We start from the raw sequence: 25,996 nt of genomic DNA on the forward strand, positions 1-25,996 counted from the left end.
ATCATATTTTAATTTGTCTGTCCTCTGAAGAATTTCAATTTTTCCCACTTACTGACAAACCTAAGAACAGCAACATTTCCAAAGCATGGAGAAAAATATTTAATGAGAAAAGATATATGTATATAAAAAGACTCTGATACAAGCCATTTAACAAAAACAAAAAAAAAAAAGAAGAGAAAGGGAATACTGAGACAGAAACAGACAGCAATACTTATATTTACATTATATTAAGAGAATAAATTTAATCAAATATAACATCTCACTTGGATTTTCAGGCAACCCTTCAGAAAGAGGGGTTTTTACTGTAAAGATGGAACCAGAGTAAAAATAAATTTTCTATTTTAGACAGTAGTGGATATGACCCTTGTGTTGCAAGACACTTTCAGAGATTACCCAAAACCAGACTGATTAAAAAGCTTCTCACGCGCTGACTGCATGTTGCTCTGGCAAAAGCAGTTCAAGCAAAGCCTGTATTTCCCCTAGCTTCACCATTCATGAGTTCATCGGCATCATTAAGTTGCAGAGGCAAGTAATTACACTAGTTTTAACAATGAGTTTTAGTTAAGCAGTAATCACACACCTAGGTGAATCCCACTGCTCTGTCCAAAATCTTTAAGTCCACAAAGAAGCCTTCCCCATGAAATTTGATTTTTTGAAAACATAAGCAATCTTAAGTCTCTCACATTACCAGTGCAGTTGCAAACGCAAAGCTTGTCACGCTATAACCAGTATTCTTTTTAAAGCAGATGCAGAAGTTTCTCTGTAACATTTAAAATAAGTTCTTCCCCACAGCTCCTAAAGGTAGTCAGCAATGGAGGGAGAACTTGTATTAAATTCTCAACAATATGTAAGTAGGTTGAGAAGCATTGAGAAAAATACTGGAAGATTAGCCCATCAGTCTATGTATGGAAATTCTCATGAGGTCAGAACACATGTATTTGAACCACAATCCCCTATACAAAAGCCAACATCTTTCAGTGTTATTTGTGATTTCCATGGATCAGCAGCTATGAGGGCAGCAAGAAGAGTTAAATATTTAAGAAGCCTCCACCAAATATGATTAGCCAAAAGCAGCTGAAACTTCAGCTGGATTAACCGTACAAACCAGGGCAAACAGATGCAGTCCAATACCTGCCCCATTATTTTTCCCTCATACCGAAGGCAACAGAGCTGTAGATCTTATGTGTGGACGGAAGGTTTTAAGTCTAGGACAACACACTGTAGGCATGTAACACAGATAGCAGCAAAGTAACTTTTTGTCTGTTTGTGGGTTGGACTTCTTTTTCCTTTTTTTCTTTTTTCTTTTTGAAAGCAAGAAAGTGCTTCAGAGCTCTGGAAAAGCGAGCAGGATCAGAACTCCTCATGGACGTTACGTGCATAGTCCATAAGCTTGCTGCCTGTGAAGTATTCACTATATTTCAGGATCTCCTCCAGCTCTAAGTGATGGTTTTGATTTTCATCTGCTACTGCTATCATTTGCTTCGCTTCATTTAGGGCATTGTATTCATTCATAGGATCCATGTATTCCTAAAACAAATAAGAAAATTTTCAATCACTAAGCACACATTTCCACACATCAGAATTATGAACCTTAGCTCTACATAAGCTTCAGCAATTACGAGACCAACATAAGCCATCCCAAAATCAACGTAAGTCATGGAAAAAGGTGTTAGCACATCTTTTTAACAGGCTTACATCTATCTCCTAGCTATTCTTCCATTCACTGCTTCCTTGGCTGTTCTAACAGAAATCCAGATTTTCTCAGCTTATGCTAGTGTCTACAATAAAAATTTTTGACATTTTGGTTGCAAACTAAACTCACTATCAAATCTGGTGTTTTTTGTGAAGAAGTATCAATTCAAAATTAAGAAGTGGCTCACTATCAATCTGTATGACCTAAATTTTCTTGTTTCTGGGGACAAACGTTTTAGAACATGTTCAATTTAGAACTTTCTTGTTCCATTTTATGCCGCCAGGCAGACATTAGAGAGGTCAGAAGTCTCAGAAACAAAGCTTTTTGCTCTTTCAACTAACTTGAAATAGATTAAAAGTTTTCAAGCAGTGCTCTTCAGTTCATGATGTAGAAGACTCAAGATTATCTTCAATTTCTTCGCAGAAGATGTGACATATATGTGCGTCTATGTGTGTAGACGTATACAAAGACTTCACAGATAAAACGGGTATTTTTAAAAGAAAATTCTCAGAAAAAAGCTATTAACATTGTCTATGTCACAATATAACTGTTTATCCATACTATCACTATTGTTCATCTCACATATTTGCATACTAAGAAGGTTAGGAACTTTAACATTCATCCTCTCTCAGGGAGAAAACCACTATTTCAGAGGTTCTCCTTTCACACTGCCCATGCTGCAGTCTGAATTCTGCTAGTCAAAATACATTTCTACATCCAGAAATGAAAAAAAAGCCAGAATGACCCATAAGCCTCTTCCATTGGCCACAAAACTGCCACAACTATAGGGTGCAAAATATTTCATGCTGTTTGGTAAACTCTTCTGCAGACAGAATTATTAGAAGAAAGCCTTACTTCTGCAAACCAAAGTCCAAAAAGGCCACAAACTAGAATGCATGCTTGAAAATAATATTTTTTTCTTTTTTTTAGAGAAGAAAAAACACTCTGAAAGACAAGATATCTCTGCTATTTTCTAGGCTACTGGGGCCCCAGGGTTTGTTAGTCCTTGGTGGTTTTTTTTGATTTGTGTTATTTTTCGGGGTTTGTTTGTTTGTTTTCTTTTTCTTTTCTTTTTTTTTAATGAATATATAGGTTGCCATTTACTCCTTTTGCAACTGAAAGTATGACTCATTGTCCCATTAACTACTGCACCTAATGAAGTCTGTGACTTGCTTTCATGCACTCCATATCCATACAAGTGTCTTATGTGACAAAATCCTAAAAGCATACCTTTGAATAACAGGTACGCTAGGAAAACTCCCCCTCCTCTTTAATAAAAAAACATAACAACACTATCTGCAAGCACTATAAAACAATACTATAATCCAAAGTTTTGTAAAGTAGACACACACACCATACTGTTAATTCCAATATTTTTGGACTTCATATTCTCTAAAGCAGTTTAAATCCTGTATTTAAAAACTAACTGTTGGTTTTAAAGACACTAGAACTAACTATTTGAGGAAGACATACCTCAAGCTCTTCCATTGTGACAATACCATCATGGTTAGCATCAATGACCTCCTCAAATTCCTTCCTTCTGTCTTTTACCCAGTCATCATCAATATCTTGAGCTTGCTGGTTCTCCACAGTACCAACAGGTAATGAAATGAACTCTGAAAGGGTAAGTTTCTTATCTCCATCTTGATCTACAATAGAAGTACATAGTAACTGAAAAGTATTTGCTTAATGACAATTAAAAATGAGAAATTCCTTCATGTCAAGAGATGTCATTGGTACAGCCTGCCTGGTTTCAGCAGTCCACAATCCTGACTCTAGTAGTGAAGAACAGTTACCATTCGTATCTTTGGTTAGCCAAAACCTCTCTGTATTATGGTACACACACAATGTTTTCTAAGGCTAAAAAAAACATATGCTCATCAATATACTAAACAAAAATAAGTTTTCTGGATCTGAAGGACACACCAGGTGGGAAGCTCAGCTTTTTTTTTTTTTTTTAATTGTTGATGTTTATTTTTTCAGCAAACTACTGCAACAGACATTTTCTTAGAGCTTTTTTTTTTTTTAATTGTTGATGTTTATTTTTTCAGCAAACTACTGCAACAGACATTCTTCTTTCTGTCTTTCTTAGAACACTTGTATCCAGTGTTCCCTTTTATTAGCATTCAGGTAGATTAACCCTCATAAAAGACTGCGTACTGGAGTTGTTCTGTCTCTGTGCGTCACACACTCGAGTATCACTGGAAACTCTTCATATTTATTAAGCTAACAACTAGCAAAGTCATAGTTTCTTTTTTTTTTAAATCCAAATGTTCTAGCAGTTTTAAATATGCATCACTACAGACTTAATAGAAAAAGTGTGCCAATACTTAAGAATTTTAAAAAAAGTTTTCTTAGAAACCTCAACCATTTATTTCCACTTTTATGACTGTACGTCACAATGCTTACATGGCTGCTGTACTGGGGAAGTACAAAGCAATTAATGCCCTCCTCACAGAACATTCACATCAATGTATTTTACAATATTTTACTATTCATCAAATCTTTTCTCCTATTACTACAGTGACCCTACAATTGATCTTTGTATGAAGTACTCAGAATATCTAATGTATAATGTTGTGCTGGTTTTTAACAACCAGAGACTAAATTTAGTCTTGAGAGATGCACAGACAACTCTACAGAGATGCCAGCATTTGTGCTAACAGTTTGGTTTTCTTACTTATCATGTTAGAAGATGTGTAGAACAGAGCAAACAAGATGTGCCAAGATTTCAGACTGACCCGTGACAGTGCAATGACCTAACAACATCTACCCAATAAAATGGTTTGCAAGTAAACAACTCCCAAGAAACATGTTTTAAAATGGCATACCCAAATCTCGGATGATTTCTTTCACCATGAACTTCAGCATTCCTCTACTATGCTCTGGATGAAGAAAAGACAAGAATTCTTCTTCATTCAACAACAGATCAGGAGGTGGGTTGTCAGCTTGGTACCACCGATCCTTCAGGTTATCTAAAACTTCCTGTGCTAGAAATTTAAGAAGAAGATTTAAGCTATCATGTTCAACCTATGTGAAGTTCTTAAAATACATCCTCCCCTATCACTCAATTGTTTAAACAAGGATGAGCTATGAACCAGTTATTTTACAGTTCAACTGCCAGGGAAAGCAGGTGCTGAGGGGAAACAAAGTGCAGTTAGTTTCGTCTAGTTTGTGCTGAAACACTAGGAAAGATCCTTTAACCAAACAACTGAAATGAAATTAGGAGACAAAAATAAAGATTTAGCTACACCTGCATCAAAGCTTCAACATATCAAATGAAAAGTATCATCCTACCAGTAGTGTTAGCTGGTTATGGTAGGAGGTATGAATAATCCAACTTTGTTCAGGACTTCTTGTTTTCCTTTCTTCTTTTCACATTCTGAAGCCTACTACCAACAGAAATCTTTCACCTGCCTGAATAGCAGTAGTACCTTTCTTCTGAACAAAATCGTTTTTGTTTTCTACCTCAAACCAGTCCTGTGCATTGAAATAGCCAAAACATTCTTCAAATTCAAAATATTCTTCAGATTCACTATCTCCATGTACTGCAGTTGTGACATCACACACCTAGTTAATATCTACAAGAAAGATGTCAACCAATTCTTTTCCTACCCAAATAATAACCCTTTAACAACAAACCCTTTAACATTTATCATGTTTTCTTCTAAGACCAAATAACACGGCAATCATTAAATCTAGAAAGATGCTTCTGATCTGTGAAGCACCATTGTACCAGTGCTTTGGCTAACAGCCCTACATAGGTTTATTCTACTCTGCAGCACCTGTTAAGTCTACCACAGGTAAGAAAATATTCTTTGCCAACATGGCAGTTCCAAGCATAATCAAAGGGACACATTTCATTACTCCAATGGTAAAACACTCAACTTTTCTTATTTCAACTTGGCATTTCTTAATACAACATTATCTAAACCAAAACCAGTTGTATTATTGTTTTGAACTCTTTTTAGATATGTTCAAGCTCACAGGATTTGAGTTAAAATGGTACAGTGATCTACCACAAAGAGGTGACTGAATTACACATACTGCGCACAATTTTAAATGCAGAGTTTTTTTTCTCCAGCCACACCGCAATTCCAGATAGCACCCTGGCCCTCCACAAAACTACATACATGAATTAAGCTTAAGAATTGTATTAAACAGATTATAAAAAAAGAAAAACCAAAGCCTAGTTTTTACAGCAATCAACAATACATTTCAATGGACAGCTGTTCTTTGTAAACAAAGCACCCACTGAAAAGGGATTATAAGCAAAGCCATAAAAAGCAGAGGACTAGGAAAGCTATGAAGACGCTTCTGTCTGCCCTGCCTCTGCTCCTCCCTTCTTCCTTCACCCTGTCAAAGGCTCAGAATTTAAAAGAATCGCCTACCCAGAGAGAACTTATATCCTTAGACTCGGATACATCATCCAGTATTTCAGCCTACAAATGTGATTTGTTGGAACTATGAGAGATTTAAGAGGGTAGCTCTACAAAATAAAGTTTGGAAACATCAAGAACAGATGCTAAGCTAAGCACTAAGAAATGCATTTAGCTTTCAGTTTCTTAAGGATACAAGTATTTATTACTCCTTTTAGCTACCTTGTCTATTCTTTATCAGAAAGCATTCTGACTTCAGACCTAAACCCTGCATATGTTTTAGTTATCACTATAATTTAATAAAGGGAAATATTTTTGCTGCAAGGAGCAAGTGCAAGTTGAAGTACACATGTACTATCAGATACATCAGCACCAAAATCACTTTACATTTCCACTTCTTTCATTTCATCTTACTTTATTGCAGACAAGCACTTTTTAAGTGAATTTTTCCTAAACTCAACTGAGAATCGTAATTTGTACATGAGTTTCCGCTAAAACCATGCATCTGATTTGAAGAAAAAACCACCCTACAACACACAACATGACAATTACGGGCACCTAGTGGTCCTGAACATAACCAAACAGGAAAAAAAATACCTGTATATTCTTTTTCTGGTGTAGGCATTTTCTAAATGACACACTGGAAAAAATACTGTCTGTAGCACACCCTGCTATCTGCAAAATACACTAACAAACACAAGTCTGAAGCATTTGCTTTTCACAAGTTTTAAAAACACTCTGAAAGACTACAGTCTTCAGATAATAAACTTTTTTTTATTTAATAAACTGTCTTAAATAACTCCTGTATGCTTTTGGTTGCTGAGTTACAAGAGGAAAAAAAAACCCAACAGTTGCATCTACATTTCTGAAATGCTAGTTGCAATTAAGAGTGAAGTCTTCAGTGAATGTTTTTTTGTGAAGAGCAAAGAAATCCTTCAGAGTCTTAATATGAATCTTGGGGCAAGTTTGTAAATGGCAAGTCTTCATTACATCAAGGACACAAGTAAGCACAGAATAATCAAGTCACTTGCTTATGGTTTTCCAGTATAGCCAATCCCAAATGTTAGAAGTCACAAGTCAATTTCCCTTTGCCTACCTTTCTTACTCAGTCTCACATGAAACTCAACTGTCACTCATCAGTTGAAACTGTTGTTATCTGCGTAAGTTAAATAAAGCTGTGTCCCTAGTTCTGGCCTGGTATCTAAACTGTAGCATGCTTCTGTGCAAGACTAAGAACATGCCTTAAGATCCACACATTCAGTTACTTTTTTATTACACAGACTGAAAAAGAGTACTTTTACACTGTACTAGAGTATGAAAATAAGTTTTGCCTGTCATCCTCAGGAAGCGGTAGATAACTAAATTGATTTTCCCAAACAAGGCTTTTTACCTTGGTAGAAAAATGATTATGTACACACTTCCCTTATTCAGCAAATCTATTATCTGATGAGCATTCCTGTAAACTGCAGTTAACCACACTGCCATAGAACACGCTGCACAGGTGTTTTCCCTGCCATAAAATTCAAAGGCCCATTTGCATTTTAGTTGCTTTTTGATAAATGGAAAATATAACATAACCCACTTTTAAATGACTAATTCCTGCAAGGAAAGGCTAAGGCTTCATGTTTTACTTAACAGTAAATTTAAACACTTTTAAACAGTACATTTAAACACTTTTAGATGGGGGGGGAGCAGGGAGATTACTCTGTTAAGAGTTGCCACATTTACACCAAGCCAGATTCAAATGAAAGTTTCAAAAGTAGTTAAGGAAGAAATTATCAATCTCACTAACCTGAAGAATCAATCTCTCTCTATAGAGAACTTAGATGAAACATGAAACAACTGTTAGGCAACCTTCTGCCATTAACTTCTAGTATGCTTTGCAGTGCCTATTTAAACACAACACTGTTGGGTAACACATACACCCCTCCTCAATTTTAGAACAGGAATCGTGTATAGCAGCGCCCTTTCATTTGAAGCAACAGGGGACCCAGTTCCCGCATTAAAAATACAATGGTCCACAGACAACACAGGTCTGAAATTTTTGCTGACTGTTAAGCACAAGTAATTGAAAACTATTCAAATAGGCAGTAACAAATAAGCAACCAAGATTTTTCAGTGTTAAATATTTACATCAAGAGTGTTGGGAATGCAGACTTGAGTTGGAAAGAAACTTCGTATTTCTGTCATGACTCACACATTCTACAGTTGTGTAGAAACAGAACAACTAATACATTCATCTTCTATTAAGAACAATTTTGACATTCAGGTCTTAGGGAAGTAAAAGAAAAACCAACAACACACCAACAGTCTGCACTTACTTTCTTCATCTATTTTCAACTCTTCATTGTTTCTGATCTTCTCTGCAATCTCTTTTTCATTAAAGCCCTTACTTGCCAAAAATTTAATTTTATATTCATCCCAGGACACATGGCCTGTAAGAAAAAGCCACATCTCAGACATGACATAATGTGCTTAAGTGACAAACTTTTGCTCTCATTACTTGAAACAGTATGTGCTAAAATCTTTTGGTTCAGCACTATAACCATCACACTAAGCTTTATGAAAGGCAACGTGAAAACTATCACCTGATTCACTTTCATGTTTCTTTAGACCAGACAGGCCTTGTGAAAATAACCTATTTACGTCACCATCCTCAGCCCATCCCCAACAGAGCCACTTAACTTATTACAATTTCCTATGACCGCAAGTGAAATAACATAGCAGTCAACACAGAACTACAATGCTGACTGAAGCACATTACTTCTTTGCTCTATTATCTTCTGTATGGATCAAAACTGTTGTGATTACATGCAGTCCAGAGGAACTTGGATTTTGTCGCAGCACATCTGAAGGGCAGCCAGTAGGTTTGGCTACTAGCAACTGACTTAAGATGTCACCAGGAGATGGAGGAATCATTCATCTTACCATCGCCATCAGGGTCCACAGCTCGGAAGTGCATTTTATTCTCTTCCACAGCTTCCTGGAAATGTTCATCTGTCTTTTCCATGATCCAGCGCTGCATCTCTTTCGCACCTATCTTTTTATCATTATTTATATCCACCCTATGGATGAACAGCAAACAAGATTTAGATCTGGGGACTGGGGGAGGGGGGAAGGTGTGGTATCTTTTTAGATTCTAAATTAGTTACTTTATTGAACAATAACAAACATAGGTTGCTAAGGAAAAGAGTCTATTTATAACACTCTCTCAGAAGTTGTACATTCTTTGAACTACAGAGTAAACAAGTTAGCCATTTATTTCATAATTAAATTTAAGTAACTACAACATCTAGGTTACTACTCAGTGAAAAACAGACATAACTTACAGCAGAGTGAAGTAACTCATTTCAATATTATGTTTTTGAGTAATTTTTTTAAGTAGAGGAAACCACAAATACATCACTCATAGCATAGTAGCTCATTTCCTAGTGGTTCAGAATTGTCAACTGCCAGCTGCTGCAGACTTTCACTACTTTGAAAAATTTCTTCTCTAACATTCACTCAAGCCATTAACTCCGTCTGAATTTATCTTTCCAAGTCCTTTTTACCTTGATCTTCCAAGATATCTAGTTTACTGATGAGCTGCCTCCCTGTGCCTGCCTAGATCACAACTGTCGTGACCATTAAAAACAATGAAAATATAATGTAAATAACCTTGGTGCAAGAGCTTTCAAACTATTTAATACTTTGACTGTAGTACTTCTAAGTGGAAAAAAACCAACCCAACCAAGTTTCCTCTATTATAACTTGATCTCTGGTAACAGATTAGAGCTGGTAAGTTTTTAATTCCTAACACATTTAAAAGTTCTGCACATACATTTGTTCTCCATTAGGTTTCTGAATTATCAGGCTCACTTTGCTTTGTTAAAGGATATGCTTGTAATCAGTGCTACTGAGCTACAGAACTAAACTTTTTCTACCTGACTAAAATTATCAGTAAACATCCAATCTGACAGTCCACTGTTCTCCTTAATTTAATACAATTAAGCAGTATTGGTAGTACGATATGCTGCCATACCATCATTTCCATTAACACCTATTTCATTAAAAAGAAGTTAATACAAAAATTACAGTTGAAGAACAAATACAAAAACAGTAACATGCCACTTTATTTTGAGTGTATCATTAAGTATCTATTAAGAAAAGATATAACAATATTTAAAACTGAAAAGACATTTAGGAGGACTTACATTTAGGAGGTAAGATTCTATTTAAAGCATACCAAAACCACTCTTGCCCAATTAAAAAAAACCAACAATAACAAAACCCCCCCACACACACAAAGAAAAACACAATAAAAAACCCCAGCTTGACTCTGGCTTTTTTATCTGTTTCTATCACTGTCTTAACAGTACTGAAGTGTTATCATTGAAACTCAAGTTATTAAATACGTGATTTGCCTTTAAATGTCAACTAAATGTTAAAACCTTAAGCCAAATAGCAACCCTAGCACCTAATCTTCTACAACATTTAGCTGTATTAATAAATGCAGTATTAGTGGTTTTAAATATTGTATCATATCTTTCCACATACATATACGCACAAGCTCAGTATTAGCAACTTTTCAGTATCAATGGCAAGAGCAGTAAAATGGTCATGTTCCACTCAATGCCACCTTGCATTTACCAGGTGAACAAATGTGGGTTTTGATACTGAATAGGTACTATCAAAAATGAGAAGGGAAAATAAAGCATTTTCCCCTCAACATTTAACATTCTAGTTTCCTTAGATCAAAGCTATCAAACACACTACTTCCAAGCTGTACTTTCCATCTAAATCACATTGTAACTAGGGAGAAAGGTAACAAACATCCCATTTATTGCTCTTCTAGCTCACGAAAGTACACCTTTGTTCTGCTACCGCAGTTCCACAATAAGTCTCCAATGACTCAGATTTTCATGAGCTAGCAGGCATCCACTGTACAAGGTGAGCTGAAATCCTTTCAGTGTCCACAAACAGCACTTCTGCTTTTGAGAGGAATATTTACAACTGTATGAAATACAAGATATGGTCCTGCTGTCAGCTTACCATCTAAGGTGATAAAAACAAGAGACTGTCCATGCTTCCTTAGCTAACTATCTCATTCAGAATGGACCAGTGAAAATATCTCCACTAATAACAACAAGCTTAGATAATTACGTGTTGCTGAACAACCTAATACTGGTAAGTCATGGAAAACTGATTTCGGAAGACGGTGATGGGCGATCACTTTGAGGCAGATAGGCCTAAACACTCAAAAAATATTAGTAAAGAGTGGTACATTCTAATGCACTCCTTAAAAAAAATTGCCAAAGAACAAGTACTGGCAAGAAATTTAAGTTCAAGAAAACAAGATGAATCTAAGTAAGAGTATCATCCCATATTACAACTTTGCTCAAACCTTCCTTGGCAAGCTACATACAGAAACCTTGTGACGATTTCTCAAACTTCATGATACACCAGCTCCACAAAAAAAAAAAAAAAAATCTTGATTGCTCTTTTTCTACAAGAAGCGTAGTTTTCTGCTAGAAGTGTGCTATGTCAGATTTGTAGAAACTCAGGTATATGACATACTACTACCTGAATTGACAGCAAAGAAAGTTTTTGCAAAAGCAGGGATTACCATTGGCATAAATTTGAATTAAAAACCAGACTCCAGAAAGCATTTTACCTTATTGCTTACCTGTCTCATTCCAGAGAAAATTATAGAAAAACCACAGCCCAGACAGTAGTTGATGCAATGTGATAAATGGCATTATATTAATACATTTCAGTAATGGGCAGCATCAGACATAACAGCTCTTTATACTGTCTAAGTTCAAGGTTAACACTTCACTGACTGTTCCAACTGTATTTCATTATTTATTCACAGACTAAATGTAAATACTACCTTCAAATAAGAAACAGGCAAGTATGCTACTTTGTAGGATAATTGTAAATTTTTCCTTAACAAAAGCCTATAGTAAGGGCTGCATTGAATACAGATGTCAAGCTTGGAAGAACAGTTTTAAACACTTCAGTGTAGTTTCTCAACCACAACCCATTAAAAATCAGATTTTTGGGGCCACCTTTCAAAAAGTCCACATCAGAAAGTATTATCAATAAACAATGGCCACTCGGGTTTTCAGATTCATGTTTTCGGGTTCCTAAATGACAACACTGCAATGCTGCCAGAGGTACTGGGGGGAAGAGGAAGGCAGTGTTCTTACCTAAAGGACTGAAGATAATTTCCTTGAGCACCTAATGCATATCACTTTAGAGCTGGTTTCTGTTTCACCCAAATAATGAAAAGCAGATCCAGAAAATAATTTTTAACAACAGAAACCAAAGCAAAGCTCTACTTTACATGGTAGGAAGTATGCAAAATTTATTAGACACATATTTAAATGTACAGGTTAGGAAAAACACAAGTCAGGGTACACACACTACTTAAAACCTTCCAATGGCATACAGCATAACTGAAGATATCAAAACAGGAAAGCTTAAAGCGTCCCTTCTGCTCATTCTTTATTCTGCCTGCTATTGTCCAACATCAGCTGTCATTACTAGCATCTTCTGCCATAGACAGAAGGCATACTAGTAGAAATGAATACTGTGTTAGGCTACGAGACAAACCTGAAATTAAGAAAGGGGGCATGGATCTTGCCAAAACCACTCCCCATGTGCAGTCTGAACATGCAGTCAGAGCTGTGAAACCTAAGGGAGCTACACTTACAAGCATTGTGGGATTCAGAACGAGTTCTGCTTTAGGAAAAGATAAGTTCATGACACTTAAACAAGGGGAAAACAAACAAACCAAAACCCCTCCGTACATGGTAGTATTTAACAGAAGGTGTATTTAAGCCTGTGACCTGATGAATGACCATCAAGGTAAGGCACTCAGCTAACACATAGATTTTCATTTTTAAATCACAACTAGGGCTGCTGCCAAGTAGCTGAAAACATCAGCAAAATGCAAATGCTAGAGGGATACTCAGCTTTCAAACTCACAAGAGGTAACTCCATCACCACAGAAAACACCCTGACAGAAAGCCACACACATTACATTCTTCTGTACTTTATCAGTTTTGTTCAATACCTGTAATTTTAATTTACAAGATAAGTGACCCTTAGAAGCAAGGCTCACCAAACTGAATATACCCAATGCCATCAACACCCATCCACACAAGCTAAACTACATCATACAGAAAAAGAACAGAAAGTCTATAGAATCCAGGCTAATTTAAACTGTTTAAATAGAGACAACAGCAAACGTTTGGGGTTTGATTTTTTTTTTTTTTCAATTATGAGAACTATAAGAAGGATGGATGTCAAGTAAGTGCCTTTCACAGATTTTTTTGACCTGAAGGTACCTGAACACTTACCCTTGGCAGGGAATGAAGACTAAAGAGATGCACCCAGGATTTCCTGCACCATGTTCTAGTTTCAGAGGGCAAAGCAGACGTACTGGTTATCTTGTAAAACTTGTAGACAAGTAAGGCTTGTGCTCCCAGTAAAAAGTGAATTTAGAAACTGAATTACAGAATTATGAAATGCCACTTGTTCTTTCAGTCACATACAGCTTGCTTGCCTAGAGAATCATGGTTTGGAAAGCTTTTCTTCCATGTTTCAACTTTATTTTCAGTAATCCTACTGGACAATAATTTATGCTTTGAATTGACTACATCATACTGGCATACTGTAGAATCTCAGCTTTCATTAATTGAAAACACATTATGTCTTCTTTATGTCTTCAAAGAAAATATTTCTGAAGCATCTGGAAGCCTGTGACTTACTAGCTTTTCACAGAAGTTCATAGTATTTCTCCTTTCACTCAGCCTTCAAGATTACGTCTAGAAAGCAACCAAATTCCTCAGAATGCTTTTCTACATTTCTAATCTAATCATCTGATGGAATGTAATTTTAAGTATCTGGCTGAAGTTGATCTTGAATCCAATTGCTTTAAGCTTCCTAAGACAACCTCTTTCATAACAAACAGGCAGAAAAAAACTGTTTGCAATTTGTGAATGACAATTTACTAACCACAAGTTGAATGTTTCCAATAAACATACAGCAATAAAGAAAATGAAACCTAAGCACAATCTTAGTATTTGTTTATATCCTACTGTCCTGATTTCAGCTGGGATAGAGTTAATTATTTTCCTAGTAGCTGGTAAAGTGCTATATTTTGTGTTCAGTATGAGAAGAATGTTAATAACACACTGATGTTTTCAGTTGTTGCTAAGTAATGTTGAGACTAAGTCAAGGATTTTTCAGCTTTTCATGCCCAGCCAGCAAGAAGGCTGGAGGGGCACATGAAGTTGGGAGGGGACACAGCCAGGGCAGCTGACCCAAACTGGCCAAAGGGGTAGTGACGTCATGTCTAGTATATAAACTGGGGACAGTGGGGCTAGGAGGTATCGCCGCTTGGGAACTAACTGGGCATCAGTTGGTGAGTGGTGAGCAATTGCATTGTGCATCACTTGTATATTCAAATCCTTTTATTATTATTAATATTATCATCATCATTATTAGTTTCTTCTGTTCTATTAAACTGTTCTTATCTCAACCCACGAGTTTTACTTTCTTTTTTTTTTTTTCCCAATTCTCTCCCCCATCCCGCTCGGTTGGGGGAGAGCAAGTGAGCAGCTGCGTGGTACTTAGTTGCTGGCTGGGGTTAAACCATGACACCTACCAATGAAGTGAGTGGTCTGAACAGCAGACATAGTAATAAAGGATTCTACTCTAAATGAAAAAGGCACTCTGGTTTGCCTATTTGCTTTAGCTACATTTGCTTAAGAGAACACCAGAAAAAAAGAAATCCAATGTTATTATTGATATTTTTTCCCTGTTAATGAAAAGTTTGCAGAAAAAAAAGGTTTGTTAAGCCTTCTCCCCACACCATCATCATTAAAAGCACCAATGTAATTTAAGCTGTTTTAATAAAATTAAGCCTCTATTGCAAAAATGCAAATCAAGCCAATTCTGCCACCTAGTGTCTAAAAGTATGCACTGATTTTGATTTCCACTTCCATTATGTTTACTGACCTCTGCACATCTGACAGTTTATTAGCTGACACAAACCTTATCTAGCACAAGAAGTGCTTTATAAAAGGAAAAATGCTTTAATGTCGAAAAGTAAAGTTAATATTTTTGCACCAAGTAAAGAGCTAGATAAGTTTTCAAAAAGGCTACAAAAAAATTTTAATCTTTCTATTCTCATGTTTCATTCTCTTTTTCTAAATTCTGAGGAACTAAATGTTTTGTTAACAACACTGCTAACTTAATGAAGAAAGCTGTCATGTCAATTTCTGAATTCTTGGTATGTGCGGTTAGGCATAATTATTTTTAACCTTCATGTATTTCATTTGAGACACTCAAATTTTAGACACTCAGTATCAACTAGAAAGTTTCACGAACAAAAAGCAACTGTTTGCCTACCACAATCTTACCCCATTGTTGCTCTGTCCCTTTTCTTCCCTGTACTATTGTCTTTCCAGTGTTTCTCCTCTGCAGTTATTTGCAGAAGTCACAATAGAAACAAGATCCATATGGAATATAAGACCAAACAATAAATAGGAAACTCAGATTGCCAACTGAAACAAAACTTACAGCAAAGCAATAGAGCATACTACTGCTAGAACAAAACTGCAATGTATTGGTTTTATGTGGCAAGGTTTTGGTAGCGGGGGGGGGTTACAGGGGTGGCTCCTGTAAGAAGCTGCTGGAAGCTTCCCCCGTGTTCAAGAGAGAGCGAGCCCATACCAGCTGGCTCTAAGACGGACCCGCCACAGGCCAAGGCCGAGCCAATCAGTAATAGTGGTAACGCCTCTGTGATAACATTTTTAAGAAGGAAAAAAGTTGGGACGCGGAGAAAACAGCCACCGGAGAGAGGAGTGAGAACATGTAAGAGAAACAAGCCTGCGGACACCAAGGTCAGTGCAGAAGGAGGGGGAGGAGATGCTCCAGGCGCCGGAGCGAAGATTCCCCTGCAGCCCGTGGTGAAGACCCTGGTGAGGCAGGCTGTCCCCCTGCAGTCCAGGGAGGTCCACGGTGGGGCAGATATCCACCTGCAGCCCGTGGAGGACCCCACGCCGGAGCAGGTGGGTTCCTGAAGGAGGCTGTGACCCCGTGGGAACCCTGCACTGGAGCAGGTTCCTGGCAGGACCTGCGGATCTGTGGAGAGAGGAGCCCACGGAGCAGGTTTTCTGGCAGGACTTGTGACCCCGTGGGGGACCCACGCTGGAGCAGTCTGTGCCTGAAGGACTGCACACCGTGGAAAGGACCCATGCTGGAGCAGTTCGTGAAGAACTGCAGCCCGTGGGAATGGCCCACGTTGGAGAAAGTTCGTGGAGGACTGTCTCCCGTGGGTGGGACCCCACGCTGGAGCAGGGCAAGAGTGTGATGAGCCCTCGCCCTGAGGAGGTGAAGCGGCAGAAAATAACATGTGATGACCGTAAACCCCATCCCTGTCCCCCTTGTGCCGCTGGGGGGGCTTGGTGGAGAAATCCGGGAGTGAAGTTGTGCCCGGGAAGAAGGGAGGGGTGGAGGGAAGGTGTTCTGAGATTTTGTTTTATTTCTCATTTACCTTACTCTGGCTGATTTGTAATAGTGAGCTAATTTTCCCTAAGCTGAGTCTGTTTTGCCCGTGATGGTAATTAGTGAATGATCTCTCTTGTCCTTATCTCGACCCGCAAGCTTTTTGTTATATTTTTCTCTCCCCTGTCCAGCTGAGGATGGGGGAGTGATAGAACGGCTTTGGTGGGCACCTGGCGTCCAGCCAGGGTCTACCCATCACATGCAACAAACTCCCACCCTGCCAATTCATTGCATGGGCATCCTACCACTAAGGAAGCCCTTCCTCACTAATTCCTTGATCTAAAATACAAGTGTGATTGATTATTCATTGAGCCAGGAACCAGGAAAAATATTAATTTTCATACTTCAAGAGGCTATATAGGTTTTTTCACATAGAAACAGTACATCTTGTCATAAATTTTACTAGACCACAGCACCAATCCTGTATACTGATCATGACTCTCAACACATGCATTCTCACTCCTGAGAATGTTTGATACAGGCATGTTAATAGCTTAGTAACACGAACACAGTGCTTATAGTATGATGCTTTCCCCCCATCATTGCAATTTTTAACTATCACAGAAAAATTTGCAAATTTTACTCTAAAGATCAGAGAAAGAGGCTGCACTGTTGTTGGCAATGTACATAACTTACTTTGAAAAGATGACCATGAGCTTCTTCCTGTTTTTTCTGGGTTCTGAATCTTCCTCAAACTCTTCCATCTCTTTTCCTAGAAAAACTTCTTGATGAAATTCTTTGTTAAGATGTCCATCCATCTCCATTTTGACCCCATTCAAGTGATCTGGGGGCAAGATCTCATTCTCATCTTTACTATCAGCTGGCTTTTCTTTGAGAGCCGAATTATTTGCAGGCCTTGCATAAACATCCATTAGAAGAAATATAAACAGAAGGGACAAATACAGAGATCCCAAACTGCAGAGAAAGGCCTGTCTTGACATCATTTTTTCCTTTTTATTAAAAATATTAGCTGATTAAATTACTGTGAATGGATTAAATGATCTAAAAAGAAAAAGGAAAAAACACAAGCAAATTAAACTCTAGAACATTATGTCACTAATAAAACATCTCCTAAAAATTCAGAAGAATCTACACACACATGCAACTATTGCCATGAAAGAATAAAAAATCCTGTTAAATAATAAATACAAAACAAAAAAATTAATCTAGGTTAGTTTTTAGTCTGCACAATTGTAACCTCTGTCAGAGAACTTTGGAAGATAACATCCTTTAAATGGCCTAGTTCTGCTCTGAAAACTGTCTTCAGGTCTTATGGCATGAGCTGACCTGGCAACTGAAACCCAAGCATTTACTGAGAAGTCAACCCAGGGCACGAAGCACTTACTGTCTGAACGTGCAGTCCCAGCTCAGCTGTGCCAACGTCCCTAACACTAGCACTGCACTGCCCAGCAAGGTGCAGAAACTGCCACGACAGCACAACAGTTTACCAGAGATCTCAACACACCGCCCCTTTAGAAAGGCTGAAAGACGGAAAGGTCTTTTTGGAAAGCGGTGACTGTGGGAAATACGATTACAAATACCATCACATAAAGCGGATCTGGAAACGCACAGGAAACAGCCGGCAGGAAAAGCAACGCCAGGGGCGGACCTGTCACGACCTGCTTGCCGGTGCGTTAAAATCGCTGCCACATGCGAGCTCGCAGATTGCAGGCACAGTGAAAAGGACCACAGCCCGACAGACGGAGCATCGCGGAGCACAAAACCCACAGACCCGCGAAGCACAGCACAGCCCCGGGCAGGGAGTAACCCGCCCAGCCCGCGGCAGGAGTCACGGACCGAGCGGTGACGGCGAACTCCCCACCGGAGAGGGGGAGCCCGGCCGGGGCTGCCCCGCCGGACTCGAAGGGCAGTAGCGGTCCCGACCCGGCTCCAGCAAGAGCCACACGCACTCACCGAGAGCTCCGCGGCGCCCGCGGGGGTCCCCACCCCGCAGAAGGGGGACGCAGCCTCTGAGAACCGTGACAGGCCGCGGGGAGGCCAGCCTCGGCCTCGCTGCCCCTCGCCCCGCTCCCTGCCCGGCGGCTCCTCACGGAAGGGCGTCAGCCGGCGCAGAAGACCCCCAAGCCCACTCCCGCCTCAGAGGCACGGGTGGAGGGAAGAGAACGGGCCGGGTCAGCGCGCTGCGTAGGAACTTCGTCAAAACGCAGTGCGTGTGTGAGGGAAGGGGGGGCGGGGGGCGGCCATCTTGGAGTAGGGCAGGGAAGCGCCCTGAGGCGCTTGCGGCAGCCATTTTGCTTCCCTCCCACTCAGCCCCCCCCCCCCCCGAGCCGTCGCAGGTGCCAAGGCCTTGCGGTTGCCGTGAGCCGGTAAAGAGGGAAAGCAAAACTCCCGGTGCTAAAAATTTGAGCGTAGTTGTTCACGTGCTCTTCCCTTACCTGAATTAATAACAAAGCAGACCTCCTCCTCCAAGCGTGAAAGGACCTTTTTAATTCCCTGCCAGGTCCCTTTTCCTGGGTATACGTACACCTCCACTTTTGGGCTTATCTGTTTCGCTCGGAAGCCCTTAAAAATACTGCCTTTTGTACGTAGCACGCCACTACCAATCCTTGTGAAACCAGAACAGCAGTTAGCTAACACACGACTACTACCACAAGACTACGCGCTCTACTGTGCCACAACGAGGGCGCACCACAGCTTCCATCAGGGCTGGAAACACAGCCGGCCGAGGCGCAGGCCTTCCCTAAGCTGAAACGCCTTCCCTTCCCGCCACCCAAAACAGCTGCCCGGAACCAAAATGGCAGCGTCTCGGCCTCACCTGCCCGGTTGCAAAATGGCCGCCGCGAGGCGCCGCCGTGTGCGGTCAGGTGGTGCGGGGCGCGGCCACTCCTCCTACCCCCTTCCCCCACAAGGCAGGCGGCGAGCGAAGCGGCGGCCGCCGCTACACACACGCACCTCGAACCCGCGCCGGAGGCCCAGCAGGTAGGCAGCAGACGGAGCCGCTCCTCCTCCCGGCCTGAGCCGGCGCTTCCCCCGCGGAGAAAAGGAAAAGGCAGGAAGGAGACATGAAACCACCTTTGAGGGACGGCGAAGCGCGGTGAGGGTTCCACCCCAGGAAGCTTGTCCCCTCTCGGCGGCCGTAAGCCCTTCCAACACCCCCCCCCCCCCCGGCCGGGGGGGCGGGACTCCTGCCGTTCCCGCCTAAATCTTCGGGGTGGGCGGGGCCTCGGGGCCTGGAAGGGAGGGGCGGGGGGAGGGCTCCGGCCGTCGAGGCCCCGCGGCCATGAAGCTGCTGCGGCTGCTGTGCCGCCACAAGACGGCCCTGGGCCTGGGCGGCCTGTCCCTCTTCGCCGTGGTCCTTCTTTACCTGGCCAAGTGCACCTCCGAGGGCCTCCGGCCTCTGCCGGTCCCCCGCGGGCTCCCGCACAACCAACCTGCGGCCCTGCCGCCGCGGGGTGCCAGGGGGCCGCATCCCCCGGCAGCCCCGCCACCTTCTCCTGAGGAGACCGCTTTCCTGGCCGTCCTCATTACCAGCGGCCCCAAGTACAGCGAGCGTCGCAGCATCATCCGCAGCACGTGGCTGTCGGCCGCCGGGCGTCCCCCCCACGATGACGTCTGGAGCCGCTTCGTGATCGGCACGGGTGGGCTCGGGGCAGAGGAGCTTCGTAGCCTGGAGCTAGAGCAGAGCCGGCACAAAGACCTCCTCCTCCTGCCAGAGCTGCGGGATTCCTACGAGAACCTGACCGCAAAAGTCCTGGCCACCTACGTCTGGCTGGATCTGCACCTGGACTTCCAGTTCGCCCTGAAGGCTGATGACGATACCTTCGTACGCTTGGATGTGCTCGTGGAAGAGCTGAGAGCCAAGGAGCCGCGTCGCCTCTACTGGGGCTTCTTTTCCGGCCGCGGCCGAGTGAAATCTGGTGGCAAGTGGAAAGAGAGCGCCTGGGTGCTCTGTGACTACTATCTACCGTACGCGCTGGGTGGCGGTTATGTGATTTCTGCAGACCTGGTGCGCTATTTGCGTCTTAGCAGAGACTACCTGAACATGTGGCAGAGTGAAGATGTCTCCCTGGGGGTGTGGCTGGCTCCCATTGATGTGAAGAGAGTGCACGACCCTCGTTTTGACACTGAGTATAAGTCACGAGGTTGCAACAATAAGTACATAGTAACTCATAAGCAAAGCATCGAGGACATGCTGGAAAAGCACCAGACCCTGGCTAAAGAAGGAAAGCTCTGTAAGGAGGAGGTTAAGCTCAGGCTTTCCTACATGTATGACTGGGGAGTGCCTCCTTCACAATGTTGCCAGAGGAAGGATGGCATCCCGTGAAAGTCTGAGGAAGGAAAAGGCAGAATATCGATGGACACTCTGAGCTTGGTTACTGTTCCTCGGGGAGAATCCCAGTAACTAGGGCTTAAAAATTACTCAAAAGATTTTGCACGATTCATTATGTCACAATCAATGAAATCCTGAAACTTCTAAGAGCTACTGATGTGGCATGATGTAGAGATGTTTTAAAAAAAAAAATATGACAAAAAGCATGGAAAGGCTCATACAACAGGATTGAAGGCAAATAATAGGTTGAAAAATGTGGATAGTACAGAAATTTGGGGGAGATAACTTGAATGAAGAGTTACTGGAAGATTTTTAACAGATTCTAAGATTTATTTGCTAAAGATCATGACAGGCCTTTATGCTATCTATAAGATTGTGAAACTAGCATCTGCTGTTTATTTCTTGGCTAGGAAGAAGTGTCAGTTTGGCAAGGTTTGAAGATTTTAATGGGGCTGCAAATCAGCTGCTGTTGCCAGTGGGAACAGGTGGCTGGTTACTGACACAAGCAGTCAAGTAAAGGGAACAATTTTACCTAGGGTATTTGTGTTAGGGGAGGGAGAGAGCCTGTTCTTTGGCAAGTGCTCCGATTTACAAGAATGGAATTATTAGACCTTCTGTGTAACTTGTCTGTGAGCTTTTTGTTGTTTTAAAGACATCATGTACATAAATTATCTGGCAGCTACGGAGTAAGTCTATATTTAGAAAGGTGGATGAGTTACGGTATTTGGCAGATATAGAATATATTATCTTATTTGGGGGGCAAATAGTTACGTGGCAAAGCTAGCCTTCAGTTGTTAGGCATAGGTGTTGTTCTTAGTTTATCCTCCAAATACACTGTGTATGAAGAAACATTTCCCCTGCTGACAGTAAGTAATCTGACTACTACAAGGTCAGATGTTGTAGGCTTCAGACTTAGATTGTTCTGGATTACTTCTGTAAAATGTAAATTGGCAGGATTAGATCGGCAGAAGCTATTTGGAGTTCAAACAAGATTGCCCTAACATGGGTACCTCAGCTAAGAAAGTAAACTCTGTATTGTAGTCAAGAGAAATAGGTTCCCCCACCCCCCAAATTCCTCTTTGAGGAGAACCTTGTCTCTCTTTTCAGGAGATACATTGCAATCTAAGGGGACTAATCCCACAACAGTCACATTTAGATGCCTGAAGCTAGACTGTGTGAATTCCCTCCTCTCCAATAGCACATTTTAGTGGAACTAAAAATAATTTTACAGGTGGTCTAGGTTAATTGCTCAAGTGATATGTCAGTAAATGGGATTATGTTCCTAAATCCTGTCTACACTACAAATAATTCTAGTACTGACAGAGCTTGTCAGCATCAGATGCAGTATTGAAGAGTAAATACAGACAGGACAGTCTTGGCTGTAGAAGAGATCACTTACACAATTTCACCATGTTAGTTATCTTCAAACCTTTACGTAAGCCTGTAATTCAAACATCTTTGAATGGCAGGTGCTCTCATACACAGAAATACCTTTTTTTTTTTCAGTACTACTACAGAGCTACTGACTTCCAGTAACCTTTGTCAGCTACACATCTTTCAGTATAAGCAGAGTTTTTACTTTATGCCTGAAGGGCATTCTTAATTATCAGTTTTACTGTTTGTTGCACACTGCACTTTCATACAATTTAATTTCTTCCTCTGCCTAAGTCAGTGTCTGTTCCCACCTGCAGGAAGAGAAAAATTGCAAAAAAAAAAAAAAAGGGAGGGGTGCCAATGTGTCTGTATTTTTCCTTCTTAAATTAGCAAGTTTGCAGTTCATACCAAAGGAATCAACTATGGGGGTTTTTTTGTTATTTTTCTCTTGTTTTGATTAAATTATTGAGGATTAAGAAAAGTCTTCTGCAGAGAATGATAATTCTCTATTTTGAAAATTTGAACAAATCTTTTACTTCCTTCTAAAACAAATTAAGATACTGAAAAAAAGTTATTTTAGCATGTGTCCATTCTAATGCATGCTTATGCGTTGACAGATAGGCAGATGTGCTTTTCAGCAAGGTATACTATTCTAAAACAAGAATTTAACAAGATTACAGGAAATTTAAATTGGTTTTAGCATTTAAAAAATATCTATTTGCCATTTGGGGTTCACTAGTATTGTGTGTATATATGTGATTAAATGCTTGTAATGTGAGTATTTATTTATAATTATTGAAAATGTATTATGTATAGGAAAAATGAGATAGTTAAATGTCATTTTAAATTTGTTTAAGGAGGTACTGTAATGTCCACGAGAATTACATATCAAACAGTGCTTGAATTTCTTGGTGTACAAGCCATTACTTAAAGTACTGTGATCTGAGCTGCAGATCAAAAGTCTGTTGCATGTCTCTCAAGCTAGTAAGAATGTACTGTTTATCCATTTCTATCAATAACTGTGTTCATGGAAGTTGTTTACATTGTTGACTTTGACTCTCCTTACTCACAACTCCCCCCCCTCCCCCCAAAAAAAAAGTGTTTTTCATTGCTAGCAAAATTAATGGCAGAGAAATGCTGGATCTCCATCTGATATTTGACCCCATGGAAAACATTGTGCGTAGAAATACTTAATAGTTAAAGAAATTCTCTTTAAGTGTTTCTTACACAAGTGTGAGGTGAAGTACCTAGCATAGCAGATCTCTTGACAGCAGCACAGCCCGTTGCCTGCCTAGGTGTACTGCCTGCACACTTGGGAGATGAAGCTCAGAAATGATGGTGACCACTCTTACATACTTAATATCTGGATCTTGGTCTGACATGGCTTCGTTATATGCTTTTCTGTTTAAGGTTACCCATGTTTTGCTCTAGTTGCAAAACAAATTAACATGGAAGGCTTGACAGATTCTTGTCCTTTGGTAAGTGGTTTTAGTTTTCTTACTAGACACCCCCTTACCGCAAATACAGGGCTTAGATTTCAATCCCAGTTAACTGGGAAATTCCACAGAAGTAAAAGATGAAGTTTTTCGGCTTTTTTGATATTTTAAAAGCACATTGAATCATTTGGGAGAGAGCAAACATCCCACATGTGTGGAAAACCCCAGAAAAACATTAACTAGTACAGGATTTTTTTAATATATTTTACTAGAAAGAATTTGCATGTGAAAGACCTATTAATGCTATTTTGAGTGATCAAGAAAAATCTGTGTATTGCATGAGTGAGTCACTAAAGTTTTAAAACTTAAAGTTTCAGTCCAAAATTAACTTTTGACCCCATTTTTTCTAAAGCAAAATATAAAACGTATTTTGAACGACATATGAATTGAATGTTTTCAAAGTAGTAATTAAAGGCAGTCTTTCATACCTTCTAAGGACTAGGTCCCGTATTTCCTGACATCATCTCAGAAATCTAGTATGTGATGTTTTCATACTCGAAAACCATGCTGTAATCTTTGTCTCTCTTGAAAGTCAGGGGGAGGAGTCTGACTTCAGTGGGTCTAGCATTTGAAAGGATGTTTAAGTGCTGCTGAGAAATAAGCAGGTTTTGGTCTTTATAGCAGCTATATTAGAGTGGAACATTTTGTTGTGGTCCTTAGTGAAAACTAAATTATCCAGGAACAGATTTGTCGTCTTTTTTGTAGCCCTTCGTAGTGGCAATAGGTTAGCAATATGTTGGGCTTTTTATTTTTTTAAGTAGTGTTTCTGCTGATTTCTAAGTTTTCTCTTCATAAATACTTTCCATTTTTAATATTCTTGTTAGTGTGGGGAAAAATTATCACTTTAGCTTTTCTAGATATCAGCATGTTACTATAAGTTAGGCAACTGTGTCAAGTCTGTAAGCTTATGTTGGTATCCACTCAGGACTACCATTGAGTTGATCTGTAACACTATTGAGCTTTTTGTTATTATTTACAGAATTTTTTTTAAATTATTTTTTAAATCGGGCATTTAGCGTTCTACCAGAGCTAATAGATACAGTAGAGAAATTAATTGTTTATGACTTGCCCTCTCCATGATCGTATCCAAGACTTGATACTGAAATATTTAAAGCTGACAATGGCATAAACTCAGCTAGAAAGTTGATTTTATTTTCCAGTGATTTTTTTAAGTTACATGCAACATGACTTATAGTGTGTAAAAATAAGTAGCTAAAACATTAATTGCCATACTGAATAAACTAACAGTTCCAGTTAAAAAATCCTCAAGCTTCCAAGAATTCCTATAGTCACTTCAAGATTTTTTAAAAACCAAACCCAAGTTAGAAATTACTATTCCTGTAACTGAATACTTTCTTTTCTGAACGTCTAGCCTCGTTTGTGTGAAGTTTGCTCAAATACAGCTTCTATGTGTCATACTTTTGACAGATGTTACATTTTCTGTAGTTGAAATGCCTCATTTTTGAGCATTTAAATTTGTATTTCCTATCTGCTAACGCTAATGTTTTCGGGGCCAAGGTGTTAGCTTTGCAGATTTGATTAAAAGCCCAGCAGCATGGCAAGATGATTAAGAGTTGCATTTCTATTAGTTTCTGTTCAGCTCAGCTCCAGCATCAGAGTTGAAATATGTTTTTGCTATTGCTGTATGCTTGACAAACTGTCAACACCTACACTACTATATATTTTATTTAGAACACTGCCTGCAAGACTGAAATCTGTTGCTACATGTACCTGTGTAAGATATGCTTTTACCTTGGAACTTGAACTACTTTATGCCAACATAATATGCCAGTTATTACTTTCTAATACAGACTATTTAGGTAATGTCTAGGAAAACTTGGAAATGGATCAGTCTGTTACTTGTAGCCTATCTGAAGCTGAAGGATACTACATAAGTGTGCCTTTATGAAACAGAATTAGCGTGGGGTACTGTGCTGAGTGTGTCTTAAACAGTTGAATGAAATTGCACATTTTTTGCAGCCACATAACTTTACCATTTGGGGGTGGGGTGTGGCACAGTTTATTTGCTCAGCATTTATATAGGAAATAAACTGCTAGAAACATGAAGCTATCTGTGATGATAACTCTTGGTAATTGCATAAGCGTATTGTATATGTATTTATGTCCTTTCATGTATGCCTTTACTGGCCAAGGATCTGTGTGCTGTGATTTTTAATAAAAGATTTTTGCTGTATAGGTGATT

General features: G+C 39.9%; 2 protein-coding genes across 5 annotated transcripts; one reads left to right on the plus strand and one right to left on the minus strand.

The window, feature by feature from the left end:
• Nucleotides 1-75: 75 nt before the first annotated feature.
• On the minus strand, nt 76-19,759 carry SDF4 (stromal cell derived factor 4). Of its 4 annotated transcripts, none has more exons than XM_069782634.1 (7): nt 19,666-19,759; nt 17,269-17,634; nt 9,001-9,137; nt 8,394-8,507; nt 4,525-4,683; nt 3,167-3,342; nt 76-1,527 (listed from the first exon to the last, which is right to left on the minus strand). In XM_069782634.1, the coding sequence occupies exons 2-7, from the start codon at nt 17,574-17,576 to the stop codon at nt 1,351-1,353; spliced, it is 1,071 nt and encodes a 356-aa protein (XP_069638735.1). In that variant the 5' UTR covers nt 17,577-17,634; nt 19,666-19,759; the 3' UTR covers nt 76-1,350. The 4 variants fall into 4 exon arrangements, with proteins under 4 accessions (XP_069638735.1, XP_069638736.1, XP_069638734.1 ...); XM_069782635.1 differs by lacking the exon at nt 19,666-19,759 and adding an exon at nt 19,546-19,564; XM_069782633.1 differs by lacking the exon at nt 19,666-19,759 and adding an exon at nt 19,029-19,358.
• On the plus strand, nt 19,752-25,987 carry B3GALT6 (beta-1,3-galactosyltransferase 6). The gene has a single exon (XM_009922827.2). The coding sequence runs from the start codon at nt 19,874-19,876 to the stop codon at nt 20,915-20,917; it is 1,044 nt and encodes a 347-aa protein (XP_009921129.2). The 5' UTR covers nt 19,752-19,873; the 3' UTR covers nt 20,918-25,987.
• The last annotated feature ends 9 nt before the right edge of the window (nt 25,988-25,996 follow it).

The sequence above is a fragment of the Haliaeetus albicilla genome, chromosome 4, assembly GCF_947461875.1.
Source record: "Haliaeetus albicilla chromosome 4, bHalAlb1.1, whole genome shotgun sequence".
NCBI lineage: Eukaryota > Metazoa > Chordata > Aves > Accipitriformes > Accipitridae > Haliaeetus > Haliaeetus albicilla.